Source organism: Entelurus aequoreus, linkage group LG21 (assembly GCF_033978785.1).
Source record: "Entelurus aequoreus isolate RoL-2023_Sb linkage group LG21, RoL_Eaeq_v1.1, whole genome shotgun sequence".
In the NCBI taxonomy this organism is placed as follows: Eukaryota; Metazoa; Chordata; class Actinopteri; order Syngnathiformes; family Syngnathidae; genus Entelurus; species Entelurus aequoreus.
The window spans coordinates 10,017,401-10,036,460 of record NC_084751.1 but is presented as its reverse complement, the minus strand read 5'-3'; the positions used below and the strand labels follow the sequence as shown (position 1 = coordinate 10,036,460).

The following is a 19,060-nucleotide window of genomic DNA, read 5'->3' as shown; positions in this document are numbered from 1 at the left end:
AAAACTAAACTCAGTAGACGATAAAAAGGCGTTGTCGCAAGTGTTGGATATGACTTTAAAGCATAACCAAGCATGCATCACTATAGCTCTTGTCTCAAAGTAGGTGTACTGTCACCACCTGTCACATCACGCCATGACAGGGGTGGGCAATTAATTTTTACCGGGGCCCGCATGAGCAACCCGAGCACTGCTGGAGGGCCACATCGACATTATTTTTGATATACCATAAGATAATTAATAATAATAATAATAATTTCATTTAACCTAACTTCACTTTATACTAGGGATGTCCGATAATGGCTTTTTGCCGATATTCCGATATTGTCCAACTCTTTAATTACCGATACCGATATCAACCGATACCGATATCAACCGATATATGCAGTCGTGGAATTAACACATTATTATGCCTAATTTGGACAACCATGTATGGTGAAGATAAGGTACTTTTGAAAAAATAAAATAAAATAAGATAACTAAATTAAAAACATTTTCTTGAATAAAAAAGAAAGTAAAACAATATAAAAACAGTTACTCATTTTCATTAATTACTAGTTTCTATGTAACATTAACTGTTAAAGGTTAGTACTATTAGTGGACCAGCAGCACGCACAATCATGTGTGCTTACGGACTGTATCCCTTGCAGACTGTATTGATATATATTGATATATAATGTAGGAACCAGAATATTGATAACAGAAAGAAATGGGGGGAGGGAGGTTTTTTGGGTTGGTGCACTAACTGTAAGTGTATCTTGTGTTTTTTATGTTGATTTAATAAAAAAAAGCAAAAAACAAAACAAAACGATACAGATAATAAAAAAAACGATACCGATAATTTCCGATATTACATTTTAACGCATTTATCGGCCGATAATATTATCGGACATCCCTACTTTATACAAAAGCAGATTGCTTTTGATGGTTTTATTTTAACACTGTCTTACACAACACTTCCTGATGTATAATACAATGCAAAAATGTCAATTTCTGCACACATGGTTAATTTCTGTCACTTTATCCTGCATCCTCTTTAAAAGTCCAACATTTTTCCCCGTCAGATTTGGGCAACCATCTGTTGTCACACCTGGCAGCTTGTCCCATTTCAGTCCTAACATGTCCAAACACGCATTTACCTATGTGAACAAGTCATTACCTGGGGTTGTCCCTTTAATTGACTGCATGGCTGCCAGCTCCTCCGTGATTTGAAAGTCTGCAGTTATCCCACGTAAGAAGATGAGCAGCTGGGCGGTGTCACGTACATCGCAGCTCTCATCCAAAGCCAGCGGAAAAAAGTCAAAGTCGGTTTCCAGCGATGGTTTCAACCCGCCTCGTTACAGTGCGTCGGGAGAGTGACACGTTCTCAAATGCGCCCCTCTTCTCCCGGGCATATCAGCGCAACAGAGTCCAATAAGCACTCCTTAATAAACTCTCCGTCAGAAAACGCCTTACTTTTTCTGATGATTTTGTGAGAAATGAGGAAACTTGTCCTGATGGCTGCATCTCTGGGGGGGTGAAATTTGGCAAAAAGTCCTTGTTGGGTTTGCGGTTTTACCATCAACGCATCAGCCTCCCTTGCGCGCTCTTCATCAGACAGATTCCGGTATTTTTCCTCGTGCTTCGTCGTGTAGTGGCGATTCAAATGATATTCTTTAAACACAGCAACCTGCGTACCACAAATTAAGCACACGGCTTTACCTTTCATTTCTGTAAAGAAATACTTAGCCGTCCATGTCTTGTTGAAAACACGCCATTCCTCATCAACTTTTCCTTTTTTAGCGTGAGCTGACATCTCGGGGGTAGCCGGGCATCACTTGTCGCTGTGCACCTTCACTCACAGGTTACACACGGACATACGTCCATAAATAACACTTTTCAAAACAAAAGAAGCACCGATGTATTGCACACTCGACATAGATGTTTTTTTACATTTATTTTGTAATTTATTTTTGGCCTCACGCGGGCCGGACAGGCACGCACAAAGGGCCGCAGGCCGCAGATTGCCCAGGTCTGGTGTATAGTGTAAGTCAGTGTATGTTATATAGTGTGTATAGTGTGAATCAGTGTATATAATATAGTGTGTATAGTGTGAATCAGTGTATATAATATAGTGTGTATAGTGTGAATCAGTGTATATAATATAGTGTGTATAGTGTGAATCAGTGTATATAATATAGTGTGTATAGTGTAAATCAGAGTATATAATATAGTGTGTATAGTGTAATCAGTGTATATAATATAGTGTGTATAGTGTAAATCAGTGTATATAATATAGTGTGTATAGTGTAAATCAGTGTATATAATATAGTGTAAATCAGTGTATATAATATAGTGTGTATAGTGTAAATCAGTGTTCATTATATAGTGTGTATAGTGTAAATCAGTGTATATAATATAGTGTGTATAGTGTAAGTCAGTGTATATAATATAGTGTAAATCAGTGTATATAATATAGTGTGTATAGTGTAAATCAGTGTATATAATATAGTGTAAATCAGTGTATATAATATAGTGTGTATAGTGTAAATCAGTGTATATAATATAGTGTGTATAGTGTAATCAGTGTATATAATATAGTGTAAATCAGTGTATATAATATAGTGTGTATAGTGTAAATCAGTGTATATAATATAGTGTAAATCAGTGTATGTAATATAGTGTGTATAGTGTAAATCAGTGTATATAATATAGTGTAAATCAGTGTATATAAAATAGTGTGTATAGTGTAAATCAGTGTTTATTATATAGTGTGTATAGTGTAAATCAGTGTATATAATATAGTGTGTATAGTGTAAGTCAGTGTATATTATATAGTGTGTATAGTGTAAATCAGTGTATATAATATAGTGTGTATAGTGTAAGTCAGTGTATATTATATAGTGTGTATAGTGTAAATCAGTGTATATAATATAGTGTGTATAGTGTAAGTCAGAGTATATTATATAGTGTGTATAGTGTAAGTCAGTGTATATAATATAATGTAAATCAGTGTATATAATATAGTGTGTATAGTGTAAATCAGTGTATATAATATAGTGTAAATCAGTGTATATAATATAGTGTGTATAGTGTAAATCAGTGTTTATTATATAGTGTGTATAGTGTAAATCAGTGTATATAATATAGTGTGTATAGTGTAAGTCAGTGTATATAATATAGTGTAAGTCAGTGTATATTATATAGTGTGTATAGTGTAAATCAGTGTATATAATATAGTGTGTATAGTGTAAGTCAGTGTATATAATATAGTGTGTATAGTGTAAGTCAGTGTTTATTATATAGTGTGTATAGTGTAAATCAGTGTATATAATATAGTGTGTATAGTGTAAGTCAGTGTATATTATATAGTGTGTATAGTGTAAGTCAGTGTATATAATATAGTGTGTATAGTGTAAGTCAGTGTATATAATATAGTGTAAGTCAGTGTATATTATATAGTGTGTATAGTGTAAATCAGTGTATATAATATAGTGTGTATAGTGTAAGTCAGTGTATATTATATAGTGTGTATAGTGTAAGTCAGTGTATATAATATAGTGTGTATAGTGTAAGTCAGTGTATATAATATAGTGTAAGTCAGTGTATATAATATAGTGTGTATAGTGTAAGTCAGTGTATATAATATAGTGTAAGTCAGTGTATATTATATAGTGTGTATAGTGTAAATCAGTGTATATAATATAGTGTGTATAGTGTAAGTCAGTGTATATAATATAGTGTGTATAGTGTAAATCAGTGTATATAATATAGTGTGTATAGTGTAAATCAGTGTATATAATATAGTGTAAATCAGTGTATATAATATAGTGTGTATATTGTAAATCAGTGTATATAATATAGTGTGTATAGTGTAAATCAGTGTATATAATACAGTGTAAATCAGTGTATATAATATAGTGTGTATAGTGTAAGTCAGTGTATATTATATAGTGTAAATCAGTGTATATAATATAGTGTGTATAGTGTAAATCAGTGTATATAATACAGTGTGTATAGTGTAAATCAGTGTATATAATATAGTGTAAATCAGTGTATATAATATAGTGTGTATAGTGTAAATCAGTGTATATTATATAGTGTAAATCAGTGTATATAATATAGTGTGTATAGTGTAAATCAGTGTATATAATACAGTGTAAATCAGTGTATATAATATAGTGTGTATAGTGTAAGTCAGTGTATATTATATAGTGTAAATCAGTGTATATAATATAGTGTGTATAGTGTAAATCAGTGTATATAATACAGTGTGTATAGTGTAAATCAGTGTATATAATATAGTGTAAATCAGTGTATATAATAAAGTGTGTTGAAAGTAGTTGCGTTCGCATCACCTTTGATCTTTTGAAGTATCAGAGAGGTCATGTGACCAGTGATGGTGGCGAGGGTCTGCGTGGAAAAAGTGTCTTATCAGCGTGTACAACAGGAAGTAGTGACCTCAGGTCAACCATGTAGATAACCATCTCTTACACTCATTAACTTCTACACACACACACACACACACACACACACACACACACACGACCAGCGTATCATGTCACTAATGTACTTTGGAAAAAAGCAACTTTTAATGACCAGGACCCTTCACAATAAAAGCACTGATGGTGGAAGATGTATTTAGAACTCCAGGTCCCAACCAGACTCCTCGTCAGGAGGCTCCTCCGTGTCCACGGGGAAGTCATCAAAGTTGCTGTGGTCCAGTGGGCCGTCCACCTGGTGGGGGGGGGGGGGGGGGGGGGGGGGACACGTCAACATGGCGGCAGTCATTGACGCCAGCTGACCTCGCTCACCCTGGGCGTGAACGGCGAGTCCATGGTGCCTTGGCGGAGGCCGTCCCAGTTGAAGCCCTCGAACCACCTGAATGGAGGACGGAGGTGTCGCCATGACAACCGTGACTACTCTCACTGGGTCGGAGTGTCATGTGACTCACTTGTGCTTCTGGATGTCCTTCACGCCGTTCTTCTGGTTGCCCAGACGCTCAGACGGGTTGTCCCTAACACACACACACACACACACTGCATGATGATGTCACATGGAAGGGGGAGGGCTTATGACCCCATTGGTCAATGTTATTGTATAATACAGGTACTAGTACTGTACTGTATTATGACCCCGTCGGTCAATGTTATTATATAATACAGGTACTAGTACTGTACTGTGTTATGACCCCATTGGTGGTACTAGTACTGTACTGTATTATGACCCCATTGGTGGTACTAATACTGTACTGTATTATGACCCCATTGGTGGTACTAGTACTGTACTGTATTATGACCCCATTGGTGGTACTAATACTGTACTGTATTATGACCCCATTGGTGGTACTAGTACTGTACTGTATTATGACCCCGTCGGTCAATGTTATTATATAATACAGGTACTAGTACTGTACTGTGTTATGACCCCATTGGTGGTACTAGTACTGTACTGTATTATGACCCCATTGGTGGTACTAATACTGTACTGTATTATGACCCCATTGGTGGTACTAGTACTGTACTGTATTATGACCCCGTCGGTCAATGTTATTATATAATACAGGTACTAGTACTGTACTGTATTATGACCCCATTGGTGGTACTATTACTGAACTGTATTATGACCCTGTTGGTCAATGTTATTACAAAATACAGGTACTAGTACTGTACTGTATTATGACCCCATTGGTCAATGTTATTAAATAATACAGGTACTAGTACTGTACTGTATTATTATGACCCTTTTGGTCAATGTTATTATATAATACAGGTTCTAGTACTGTACTGTGTTATGGCCCCGTCGGTCAATGTAATTATACAACACAGGTACTAGTACTGTACTGTACTATGACACCGTTGGCCAATGTTATTATATAATACAGGTACTAGTACTGTACTGTGTTATGACCCCATTGGTGGTACTAGTACTGTACTGTAATATGTCCCCATTGGTCAATGTTATTATATAATACAGGTACTAGTACTGTACTGTGTTATGACCCCATTGGTGGTACTAGTACTGTACTGTAATATGTCCCCATTGGTCAATGTTATTACATAGTACAGGTACTAGTACTGTACTGTGTTATGACCCCATTGGTCAATGTTATTAGATAATACAGGTACTAGGACTGTACTGTATTATTATGACCCTCTTGGTCAATGTTGTTATATAATACAGGTACTAGTACTGTACTGTATTATGACCCTGTCAGTCAATGTTATTATATAATACAGGTACTAGTACTGTACTGTACTATGACCCCATTGGTGGTACTAGGACTGTACTGTGTTATGACTTCATTGGTCAATGTTATCATATAATACAGGTACTAGTACTGTACTGTGTTATGACCCTGTCAGTCAATGTTATTACATAATACAGGTACTAGTACTAATGTTATTATATAATACAGGTACTAGTACTAATGTTATTACATAATACAGGTACTAGTACTAATGTTACTACATAATACAGGTACTAGTACTGTACTGTATTACGTAGTGTTGTATTACTGTTACAGTGTTCTTCCAGCAAATGGATAGTATTGGTTGTGATTATTGCTAAACAGGAAGTTGCCGCCATGAACAGTAGCAGTCATGACGGCAGCCATCTTTGTGCAGGACCTGCAGAGTCGTTTGATGAGGTTGGCGGCGCTCTTGGTGATCTTCTTGGGGAACTCCACCATGTCGATGCCCCGCAGGATGATGTTGTACGTATTCATCGGGTCGGAACCAGAAAACGGCGGGCTGGAGGCAGAGGAAAAGAACCAGGATTGGCGTGTGGCGGGCAGAAAGCGGCGTGGCGGCGACACACCTGCCGCTGAGCAGCTCGAAGATGAGAATTCCCAGCGACCAGCAGTCGGCCGAGCTGTCGTGACCTTTGTTCAGGATGATCTCGGGGGCCACGTACTCGGGGGTCCCGCAGAAGGTCCACGTCTTCTTGCCCAGACCCACCTTCTTGGCGAAGCCAAAGTCCACCTGCGCCGCACAGACACGCCGTCACTTCCCGGGCATTATCCCCACGGTGGGCGGAGCCTCACCAGCTTGGCGTAGCCTCTGTGGTCCAGGATGATGTTCTCAGGCTTCAGGTCTCGGTAGATGATCCCTCTGGTGTGCAGCTCTGCCAGGGCCTCGATGACGCACGCCGTGTAGAACCTGGTGGCCCCGTCGTCAAACGATCCCCTGCGGGCGCATGCAGGTTGCCATGGCAACATTTTAGTCATTTCTTGTCGAACAGCAATTTGAGTCTAAGTGCTTCTTATGCGCCTTATGTTGTATTGCTGCGCCTTATGTTGTATTACTGCACCTTATGTAGTATTGCTGCGCCTTATGTTGTATTACTGCACCTTATGTAGTATTACTGCACCTTATGTAGTATTGCTGCGCCTTATGTTGTATTACTGCACCTTATGTAGTATTGCTGCGCTTTATGTTGTATTACTGCACCTTATGTTGTATTGCTGCACCTTATGTTGTATTACTGCACCTTATGTTGTATTACTGCACCTTATGTTGTATTGCTGCGCCTTATGTTGTATTACTGCACCTTATGTTGTATAACTGCGCCTTATGTTGTATTGCTGCACCTTATGTTGTATTACTGCACCTTATGTTGTATTGCTGCGCCTTATGTTGTATTGCTGCACCTTATGTTGTATTACTGCACCTTATGTTGTATTGTTGCACCTTATGTTGTATTGCTGCGCCTTATGTTGTATTACTGCGCCTTATGTTGTATTGCTGCGCCTTATGTTGTATTACTGCACCTTATGTTGTATTGCTGCGCCTTATGTTGTACTACTGCACCTTATGCTGTATTGCTGCACCTTATGTTGTATTGCTGCACCTTATGTTGTATTACTGCACCTTATGTTGTATTGCTGCGCCTTATGTTGTATTGCTGCACCTTATGTTGTATTGCTGCACCTTATGTTGTATTACTGCACCTTATGTTGTATTGCTGCGCCTTATGTTGTATTGCTGCACCTTATGTTGTATTACTGCACCTTATGTTGTATTGCTGCACCTTATGTTGTATTGCTGCGCCTTATGTTGTATTACTGCGCCTTATGTTGTATTACTGCGCCTTATGTTGTATTGCTGCACCTTATGTTGTATTGCTGCACCTTATGTTGTATTACTGCACCTTATGTTGTATTACTGCACCTTATGTTGTATTGCTGCGCCTTATGTTGTATTACTGCGCTTTATGTTGTATTACTGCGCCTTATGTTGTATAACTGCGCCTTATGTTGTATTGCTGCACCTTATGTTGTATTACTGCACCTTATGTTGTATTGCTGCGCCTTATGTTGTATTGCTGCACCTTATGTTGTATTACTGCACCTTATGTTGTATTGTTGCACCTTATGTTGTATTGCTGCGCCTTATGTTGTATTACTGCGCCTTATGTTGTATTGCTGCGCCTTATGTTGTATTGCTGCGCCTTATGTTGTATTACTGCGCCTTATGTTGTATTGCTGCACCTTATGTTGTATTACTGCGCCTTATGTTGTATTGCTGCGCCTTATGTTGTATTGCTGCGCCTTATGTTGTATTGCTGTGCCTTACGTTGTATTGCTGTGCCTTATGTTGTATTACTGCGCCTTATGTTGTATTACTGCGCCTTATGTTGTATTGCTACGCCTTATGTTGTATTGCTGCGCCTTATGTTGTATTGCTGCACCTTATGTTGTATTACTGTACCTTATGTTGTATTGCTGCACCTTATGTTGTATTGCTGCACCTTATGTTGTATTACTGCACCTTATGTTGTATTGCTGCACCTTATGTTGTATTGCTGCACCTTATGTTGTATTGCTGCACCTTATGTTGTATTGCTACACCTTATGTTGTATTGCTGCACCTTATGTTGTATTGCTGCACGTTATGTTGTATTGCTGCACGTTATGTTGTATTGCTGCACCTTACGTTGTATTACTGCACCGTATGTTGTATTGCTGCACCGTATGTTGTATTGCTGCACCTTATGTTGTATTACTGCGCGTTATGTTGTATTGCTGCACCTTATGTTGTATTGCTGCACCTTATGTTGTATTGCTGCGCCTTATGTTGTATTGCTGCACCTTATGTTGTATTGCTGCACCTTATGTTGTATTACTGCACCTTATGTTGTATTACTGCACCTTATGTTGTATTGCTGCGCCTTATGTTGTATTGCTGCGCCTTATGTTGTATTGCTGCACCTTATGTTGTATTGCTGCGCCTTAATTTGTATTGCTGCACCTTATGTTGTATTACTGCGCCTTATGTTGTATTACTGCACCTTATGTTGTATTGCTGCGCCTTATGTTGTATTACTGCACCTTATGTTGTATTACTGCGCCTTATGTTGTATTGCTGCACCTTATGTTGTATTGCTGCACCTTATGTTGTATTGCTGCGCCTTATGTTGTATTACTGCACCTTATGTTGTATTGCTGCGCCTTATGCGATGATCAAATGTGCCTTCTCTGTAACCTGATGTTATTTGAGACTTTAGATTCCGCTGGACATTTTTTTATTAAATAGGAACAATTCCAAAACAAGGTCCTACAACGGCGCTCTGGACACACTCTGCGCCGCTCACCTGTCTCGTAGCACCGTCCAGAGTTCGCCTCCGAGACACGCCTCCAGCAGCATGTACAAGTACTTGGGGTCCCGGAAGGTCCGGTACAACCTGCGTCACACAAGTAACCCTCTCATAACCTTCTGGGTGGATGGCGTCCTGCTACGTGTGATCATGTGACCTGATGATGAAGGGGCTGTGGACCTCCATCATGATGCGGCGCTCCGACAGGATGTGGCCCTGCTGGCTGGTGTCCAGGATGTGACGCTTCTTTAGAACCTTGAGGGCGAAGGAGCGGCCGGCCTGGCTCTTCAGCTGCACCTGAACGCACAAGCAGGCGTCAGAGCGGCCCCTGCTCGTCATGGCGTGCGCTCGCCCACCAGCTCCACGCGGCTGAAGCCCCCCATGCCGAGGGTGCAGACCACGCTGAAGTCCCCCAGCGTCACGTTGGAGAAGAAGTCGTCCTCCGCCTGGCGCCTGCGCGAACACACTCTGAATGTTTCTGAAGAAGGTGCATCAACAATGGCCGCCACTCACTTGGCCTTGACCTCGTCGTCTTCGCTCTGCTTGTTGTTGACCTCCTCCAGGCCGCCAATCAGCTGCTTGAAGGACCTGCGGCACACAGCGCCGTCACACCCGCGCCTCAGAGGAACATCAACACCACGCCACTCACTCTCTGTCCACCACCAGACACGTGACGGAGCCGATGGCAGTCACGCTGGCGGTGCGGACGTCCTCGCTGCAACAAATAAACACAGTCCCACCTCATCCGTGTGTGTGCCATGTCCGTGTGTGTGTGTGCCATGTCTGTGTGTGTGTGCGCCATGTCAGTGTGTGTGTGTGCGCCATGTCCGTGTGTGTGCACCATGTCCATGTGTGTGCGCCATGTCCGTGTGTGTGTGTGCGCCATGTCGGTGTGTGTGTGCGCCATGTCCGTGTGTGTGCACCATGTCCATGTGTGTGCGCCATGTCAGTGTGTGTGCGTCACCCTTTCAGCGCCTGCTCGCCGAACCAGTCCCCTTTGGACAACGTCTTCACCGGCGCCTGCTCGCCACTGGAGGCACTTTGCTGCGATACGTTGACCTTTCAGCGGGAGGAAGGACACGCCATCACGCCCACGTGGAGCCAGGAGCAGGAAGGAGGAGGAGGCACACCTCACCTGACCCTCACTGATGATGAAGAAGGTGTCTCCTGTGGCACCTTGGCGGATGATGTAGTCGCCATCGCTGTAGTGGGTCTGATACACACACACACACACACGGTGTAACATGACCATGTGACAATGTGTGAGGCAGGTTGACACTCACCTCCTCCAGAACATCAGCCAGCTTGCTGAGAACGTCCTCTGTGAGACTCTGGAAAGATGGAACGCTAGCAGCAAAGGAGCAATGGCATTAGGTGATGTCATAAGATGTCATGTCATGTAAAATGATGTCATTGGATAGCATGCGACGTCATGAGATGTCATGTGACGTCATAAGATGTCATTGGCTATCATGTGATGTCACTGGATGTCATGTTATGTCATTGGGTATCATGTGATGTCATAAGATGACATGTGATTTCGTGTGATGTCATGTGACGTCATTGGAGGTCATGTGATGTCATTGGGTATCATGTGATGTCATAAGATGACATGTGGCGTCATAAGATGACATGTGACGTCATAAGATTGTCATTGGGTATCATGTGATGTCATTGGATGTCATGTGACATCATAAGATGTCATTGGATGTCATGTTATGTCATTAAGTATCAAGTGACGTCATAAGATGACATGTGACGTCATAAGATTGTCATTGTATGTCATGTGATGTCATAAGATGCCATTTGATGTCATGTTATGTCATTGGGTATCATGTGACGTCATAAGATGTCATTGGATGTCATGTGATGTCATTGGATGTAATGTGACATCATGTGATGCTGTGTGATGTCATTGGGTGCCATGTGACGTCATTGGATATCATGTGACGTCATAAGATGTCATGTTATGTCATTGGATATCATGTGATGTCATGTGACGTCATGTCAATCAATCAATCAGTCAATCATAGTTTACTTGTATAGCCCTAAATCACGAGTGTCTCAAAGGGCTGTGATGTCATGTGACGTCATAAGATGTCATGTGATGTCATGTGATGTGTGTTGTCATGTGACGTCATAAGATGTCATTAGATGTCATGTGATATCATGTGATGTGTGTTGTCATGTGACGTCATAAGATGTCATGTGATGTGATGTGTGTTGTCATGTGACGTCATAAGATGTCATTAGATGTCATGTGATATCATGTGATGTGTGTTGTCATGTGACGTCATAAGATGTCATTAGATGTCATGTGATATCATGTGATGTGTGTTGTCATGTGACGTCATAAGATGTCATGTGATGTGTGTTGTCATGTCATCAGCGAAGCGTCAAGATCACCTGCGCAGGAAGTCAGTGTACTGAGAGTGTTTGATGAGACCTGTCCTCATCATGATGGTCTGGAACCCTTGACGGTCGATGGCCCACATCTTCACATCGGTCAGTGCTGCACACACACACACACACACACACACACACACACACACACACACACACACACACACACACACACACACACACACACACACACACACACACACACACACACACACACACACACACACAGGTATTGTACTAATGTGAAAGTGTGTGTGTGTGTGAGTGTGTGTGTGTGTGTGTGCAGGTGACTACCTGTTACTGTGGCCGTCCGTGTGCAGTTGTACAAGATGGCGAGTTCTCCAAAGACCTTGCCGGGTCCGATGGTGCAAAGTTTTTTACCTTCCTTAGTGACCTCCACCATGCCCTCTGTCAACACACTCCATCATTTCTTTACCTTATGAAGTACACTAACTAGCACACTGCTAACACTTCCTGTACAACACACCTTTGTACTTACACTAAGTTTTCCAGTGCATAAGTGCGTTACACTTGTGTACTTATACTAAGTCTTTTGAGTGCATAAGTGTGTTACACTAGCATAACTACACTAAGTCCTTTGAGTACATAAGTAGGTTACACTTGTGTACTTGCACTGCGTCTTTTGAGTGCATAAGTGTGTTACGCATGTGTACTTACACTTAGTCTATTGAGTGTGCAAGAAGGTTGCACCTATGTACTTACACTAAGTATTTTGAGTGCATAAGTGTTTCATACTGGCATACTTACACTTAGTATTTTGAGTGCATAAGTGTGTTACACTTGTGTACTTATACTAAGTCTTTTGAGTACATAAGTAGGTTACACTTGTGTACTTACACTAAGTCTTTTGAGTGCATAAGTGCGTTACACTTGTGTACTTCTACTAAGTCTTTTAAATGCATAAGTGCGTTACACTTGTGTACTTATACTAAGTCTTTTGAGTGCATAAGTGTGTTACACTAGCATAACTACACTAAGTCCTTTGTGTACATAAGTAGGTTACACTTGTGTACTTACACTACGTCTTTTGAGTGCATAAGTGTGTTACACATGTGTACTTACACTAAGTCTTTTGAGTGCATAAGTGCGTTACACTTGTGTACTTATACTAAGTCTTTTAAATGCATAAGTGCGTTACACTTGTGTACTTATACTAAGTCTTTTGAGTGCATAAGTAGGTTACACTTGTGTACTTACACTAAGTCTTTTGAGTACATTAGTGTGTTACACTGGCATACTTAAACTAAGTCTTTTGAGTGCATAAGTAGGTTACACTTGTGCACTTACACTAAGTCTGTTGAGTGCATAAGTGTGTTACACTGGCATACTTACACTTAGTCGTTTGAGTGCATAAGTAGGTTACACTTGTGTACTTACACTAAGTCTTTTGAGTACATAAGTGTGTTACACTTGTGTACTTACACTAAGTCTGTTGAGTGGATAAGTGTGTTACACTGGTATACTTACACTAAGTCTTTTGAGTACTTAAGTGTGTTACACTTGTGTACTTATACTAAGTCTGTTGAGTGCATAAGTGTGTTACACTGGTATACTTACACTAAGTCTTTTGAGTACATAAGTGTGTTACACTTGTGTACTTACACTAAGTCGTCTGAGTGCATAAGTGTGTTACACTTGTGTACTTACACTAAGTCGTTTGAGTGCATAAGTGCGTTACACTGGCACATTTACACTAAATATTTTGAGTACATACTGAGGATCTAAGTGCACAGTGTAGTCTACTTATCGAAGTGTACTTATTCAAGTATTCCATCTGAGACACAAGTGGTATTTGGCTCCTGAGTTGTGACTCTTTGCGGCGACTGGAACATAGACCAGAGTCTGACCCTCTAGAACGTAGACCATGGACCCGTCGTCGCCCTCCTGGATCACACAGCATCCTTTGGCCAGGCTGGTGGGCCGCATGCAGTCCAGGATGGTCAGAATCTGGACCCGGATCCAACATGTCAGCACCAAGTGGGAGTGAGGTGGACCTACAGGCGGGTCTCACCTGTCCGTGTTCCAGGTGTTTCATGAAGTCGTTGTCCATCAGAGCCTTCTGGATCAGCTCACTGGACCTGAACACGCGCACCAGTTTCAGGATTGGTTTGGTTCTGGTGTAGACGGGTGTTGTGGGTCTTTGCTCACGTTTTGCTTTTGCAGTAGCTGGTGAGCGTGACGTCACTGAGCTGGGACGGGTCCAAAGCGCTGGGTTCTGCCGAGATGGCTTGCCTCTTGGTGCGCTGAGGTTCGTCCGGCCCTGCGGGCTGTGGAGCGCCACCTGCTGGACGTAGCAGGACCACATCAACCTCTTCTCCAACCCAACCAACAACAACCCTTCATGGCTCCGCCCCCCCCAGGCAGCTCACCTGTGATTGGCGCCTCCCCGGGAGCGGGGGCGCGCTGGGTGGCGCTGCGCTGGCGGTCCAGCTCGGCCTGCAGATGTCGGACCAGGTCGTCCTTGGCGTCCAGCTCCAGTTCTAGCTCGTCGATGAGCGCGTCTCTCTGGCACAACTCCTCGATCTTGACCTGCAGCGCCACCTGGAGGTCACGCAGCAGGCCGCCGCTCTTTGGCGCCGCCATGAGCATGTGCACTGCACGCGCACGTTCAGGGACGCCATGTTGGACAAGCAAAAACTGAATGGACTGAGACTTGTTCTGATTCAAAAAACCTCATCAATATTTCAGCGCAGCTTCACTAAAGATCATTTTATGACAGATGGTTATTCTTTACCTGCTGTCACTCAAACGCTGAAATCCCCTCGCTGACTCCAGAGGGTCTGCTGTTTGGTTCTGGAGCTTGTGAAAGGAGCTGAGTCACACGTGCACGCGCACAGCTGATCTTGACAGCGCCCCTTCACAATAAAAGACACACGCTCAAGTCAAAATAATAATTTTATACATAAAAACTCACACATGTTTTGTTGTCTGCAGGTTGTGGAAGTCTACTTTCACCATTAGTTAAAAAATAACCTAATGGTGACATGAAAGTCATAATTATGAGATAAGAAAGTAGAAATTATGAGCTGAAAAGTCCTAATTATGAGATGATAGTCATGTTTATAAGATACAAAGTCGAAATTATGAGGAAAGTCGAAATTATGAAACAAGAAAATCTAAATTATGAAACAAAAAAATCTAAATTAGGAGATAAGAAAGTCGAAATTATGAGATAAAAAGTCCTAATTATGCCAATAAAAAGTCGAAATATGTGGGGGGGGGGGGGGAAGTCATAATTATGAGATTTAAAAAAAATCTAAATTATTCGATAAAAAGTCAAAATTATCAGACAAAAAGTCAAAAATAAACTATAAAAAGTCGAATTATGAGATAAACAGTCACAATTATGAAATGTAATTATGAGATTTAAAAATAAATAAAAAGTCGTAATTATTAGATAAAAAGTAGAAATTATGAAATTAAAAAGTCATAATTATGAGGAAAAAAGTCAAAACTGTTGGATTAAAAAATCGAAATTATAAGATAAAAAGCCATAATTACGCTATAAAAAGTTGCATTATGAAATAAAAAGTCATAATTATGAGATGTACGTATAAGATAAAAAAAGGCATAATTATGAGATTAAAAAAATCATGCTATAAAAAGTCGAATTATGAGATAAACAGTCACAAAATGTAATTATGAAACTAAAAAATGTCGAAATTATGAGAAAAAATCTCAGTTATCAGATAAAAAGTCGTAATTATGAAATTAAAAACACAAAATTAATAGATGAAAAATCGAAATTTTAAGATAAAAAGTCATTATTATGAGATTAAAAATCGAAATTATGAGATAAAAAAAAGTCACAATTACGATATAAAAAGTCGGATTATGAGATAAAAAGTCATAGATATGATTTTTAAAAAAAATCACAATTATGAGATGCAATTATGAGATTAAAAAAAATCTAAATTATGGAATAAAAAGTCTAAATTATGACAGAGTGCAGTAATGCAGTTTCTCATAATGTTGACGTTGTATCTCCTAATTGCAACTTCTTTTTATCTAATATTTATAACTGTCTTATCTCATAATTTCGATTTTTTTAAAAAAAATCTCATAAATATGACGTTGTAGCTCCTAATTATGACTTTTTATCTCATAATTTCACATTTCTTATCTCACAATTTGAACTTTTTTTCTCATAAACATGGCTTTTTATATCATAATTATGACTTTGTATTTTATAATTTCGATGTTCTTATCACGTGATAATTAAAAAAATAATTACCGTTAGTGTATTTTGAACGGCGGCCACGGTACTAGAATTCCAGGTGAAAAAGTTAACATGCAGTTACTGTCTTGTACCACGGGGGGCATCAATACTGTCATGTACCGCTGGGGGCAGCAATACTGTCATGTACCACAGGGGGCAGCAGCGCGCACTGACGTCCATCATTTTCCCCAGAAGAAGAATCCCAAACACAAAACATGGCGGGGCACGAAAACCAGCACAAAACAGAAAATCTGGAACTGTATCCTTTCACTTCAATCTTGAACCTCAATCATCGTAGGTAGATTTGTTTTCTTTTAAAGGTTAGTTTGTGTCGTACTTTGAGCAGGCACGTTAGTTTCATAGCTGCTAAAGTGACTCCATCGCAAAGAAAGATAACCGCTTAAGTTTTGGATGTGCAGAAGTTATTCCAGAACGCATTTGGACTAATACAATAATATAGAACATGTTAGACCAATATCAAATCCTGAAATGACAATATTGGAATAACGACGTGTATGTAAAATGCGATAAACCGTTTTTAGTGGCCAATGTGGTGAAGCACTTCACTGACCACCACCAGGGGGCGTCCAAGTGGTTAAACACTGACCACTTTTGCCACACTGACTCCTGCTAAAGTTATTTACTAAGTTACTACAAATTAGACTTGTTCAGATTGTTTAAAAAGCCACCATATTACGTCAACCCTGCATGATGACAAATATCTTCAGCAGCTACAAGTTTCCTTCACCTGCCCTCAGTTTTCTAGAAGTTCCCTTCCCGTCCTCACGCCACGCCACCATCGCTCTGCGCTCTCTAAATCCAGACCGCGAGCCGAGAAAAGGAGGCATCAGCAAGCATCTGTCGGTGTCTGGAAGGACGTTGTCCGTGTGAGGAATCTTCACCTCCGTCATCTCCATCAGCCAATCAAACTGCTGGCCTTGACCTGCATCTCGTCTTGTTTCAGGAGGTGGAGCGCCGACGAAGCTCGGATCCTCCGTGTATCCGTCAACTCCTTCCTGGACAACCTGACCCTGGTGACGGAGACCATGCAGATGTTTCCCATGGACACTTGAGCCAAAGGAAGGTTGTGTGTCGTTTTGTCCCGCCTCTGTGGAGGTTACTTTGTGTCATTACTACTAAAGCTTTGTTCTGACACTGAAATAATTTGTGTTTTTTGTTTACATTTTGCGAACTGAATTCAAGCTGTAAATCATTGAATAGAAAATTGTGAGAAAAATGTGTTTTAAAATTCCGAGCAAAAATATATGTTGGTTCAAAACTCACCTGATTGGCTGGGATTGATTGCTTCATTCTTAATTGTCCTAAAGTGAGTTTTGAAGCAACAAATATTTTTGCAATTCATTTTAAAATGCAGCTTTTTTTCCCTGAAGGCCCAAGATGTTTGTTTACATTAGAGATGTCCGATAATATCGGTCTGCTGATATTATCGGCCGATAAATGCGTTAAAATGTCATATCGGAAATTATCGGTATCGTTTTTTTTATTATCAGTATCGTTGTTTTTTTAATTATTTTTTTTAATTAAATCCACATAAAAAACACAAGATACACTCACAATTAGTGCACCAACCCAAAAAACCTCCCTCCCCCATTTACACTCATTCACACAAAAGGGTTGTTTCTTTCTGTTATTAATATTCTGCTTCCTACATTATATATCAATATATATCAATACAGTCTGCAAGGGATACAGTCCGTAAGCACACATGATTGTGCGTGCTTGTGCGTGCTGCTGGTCTACTAATAATACTAACCTTTAGCAGTTAATTTTACAAATTTTCATTAATTACTAGTTTCTATGTAAGTGTTTTTATATTGTTTTACTTTCTTTTTTATTCAAGAAAATGTTTTTAATTTATTTATCTTATTTTATTTGATTCATATTTTTAAAAAGTACCTTATCTTCACCATACCTGGTTGTCCAAATTAGGCATAATAATGTGTTAATTCCACGACTGTATATATCGGTTGATATCGGTATCGGTTGATATCGGTATCGGTAATTAAAGAGTTGGACAATATCGGCATATCGGATATCGGCAAAAAGCCATTATCGGACATCCCTAATTTACATGCTTTTTTTCTTTTCTCTTTGCTATTTGGGCTTATTGGACCCTAATTAGAATACAAACTAAGAATCATCTTTTGATATGATGTACTTAGTCCATAAGTACACAAACGTTTACTTCATGTTTAGTGACATGCTAATTCTTATTTTTACACTTTTTTCCCCCAAATTCCATTGTATGTTATACTCTTCTGACACCACCGGATGGCAGTATAAGCGGCCATAAGACCCCAATTCAGTAGTGTACACAATTTTGGAAATAAGAGCTAAAAGGTGCTGTCCACACATGTGGCCACTAAGCCTTTAGAGGTTCACACACTTTTCATTCAATGAAATTGCCAGCTTAGTTTGATGTAAAAAATTCAGTTTACAAAATTCAAACGCAAAAAAGTTCCATGCCCAAAAAAACTTTTGTAATCGAGACACAAATGAACCTCCATGCGCCTCCCTTTAATTCGTCCTTCCTACTCTGACCTAAAAACATTGACCAATGAACTTCTTTGTTTACGACGACGTCATCGCGGTTCATGTGAACGTGGTGACAGTAACACACCAGCAGGGGGCGAGAGACAACAACAATGTATAGACTGGCTCAATGACAATTTCATTTTTAATGCATGATCAAAAGTTGATACTTGATGAGTCATCTTTATCATAGCTACATAAAGTTTGTTGTTGTACGATCTAATTACGTTTGCATTGTGATTTGTGGACCAACATGACGACAACGGAGGCTGCGTCTCGATTGGTGCACTT

At 40.2% G+C, this 19,060-nt stretch overlaps 2 protein-coding genes across 4 annotated transcripts; one reads left to right on the top strand and one right to left on the bottom strand.

Moving 5' to 3' along the window:
• Positions 1–4,546: 4,546 nt before the first annotated feature.
• On the bottom strand, positions 4,547–14,826 carry LOC133638336 (cGMP-dependent protein kinase 1-like). 3 transcript variants are annotated; one of them, XM_062030851.1, is made up of 21 exons: positions 14,732–14,826; positions 14,367–14,591; positions 14,146–14,281; positions 14,009–14,075; positions 13,845–13,944; positions 12,271–12,384; positions 11,980–12,085; positions 10,857–10,920; positions 10,709–10,786; positions 10,538–10,632; positions 10,223–10,288; positions 10,087–10,161; positions 9,930–10,026; positions 9,731–9,870; positions 9,571–9,660; positions 7,022–7,163; positions 6,796–6,959; positions 6,606–6,728; positions 4,931–4,993; positions 4,791–4,857; positions 4,547–4,713 (listed from the first exon to the last, which is right to left on the bottom strand). In XM_062030851.1, the coding sequence occupies exons 2-21, from the start codon at positions 14,584–14,586 to the stop codon at positions 4,618–4,620; spliced, it is 2,103 nt and encodes a 700-aa protein (XP_061886835.1). In that variant the 5' UTR covers positions 14,587–14,591; positions 14,732–14,826; the 3' UTR covers positions 4,547–4,617. The 3 variants fall into 3 exon arrangements, with proteins under 3 accessions (XP_061886835.1, XP_061886836.1, XP_061886837.1); XM_062030852.1 differs by having other exon boundaries at positions 14,146–14,278; XM_062030853.1 differs by lacking the exons at positions 13,845–13,944; positions 14,009–14,075; positions 14,146–14,281; positions 14,367–14,591; positions 14,732–14,826 and adding an exon at positions 12,691–13,760 and having other exon boundaries at positions 12,271–12,467.
• A 1,508-nt stretch (positions 14,827–16,334) lies between these two features.
• LOC133638335 (EKC/KEOPS complex subunit LAGE3) lies at positions 16,335–18,991 on the top strand. The gene is made up of 3 exons (XM_062030850.1): positions 16,335–16,475; positions 16,975–17,103; positions 17,181–18,991. The coding sequence occupies exons 1-3, from the start codon at positions 16,432–16,434 to the stop codon at positions 17,287–17,289; spliced, it is 282 nt and encodes a 93-aa protein (XP_061886834.1). The 5' UTR covers positions 16,335–16,431; the 3' UTR covers positions 17,290–18,991.
• The last annotated feature ends 69 nt before the right edge of the window (positions 18,992–19,060 follow it).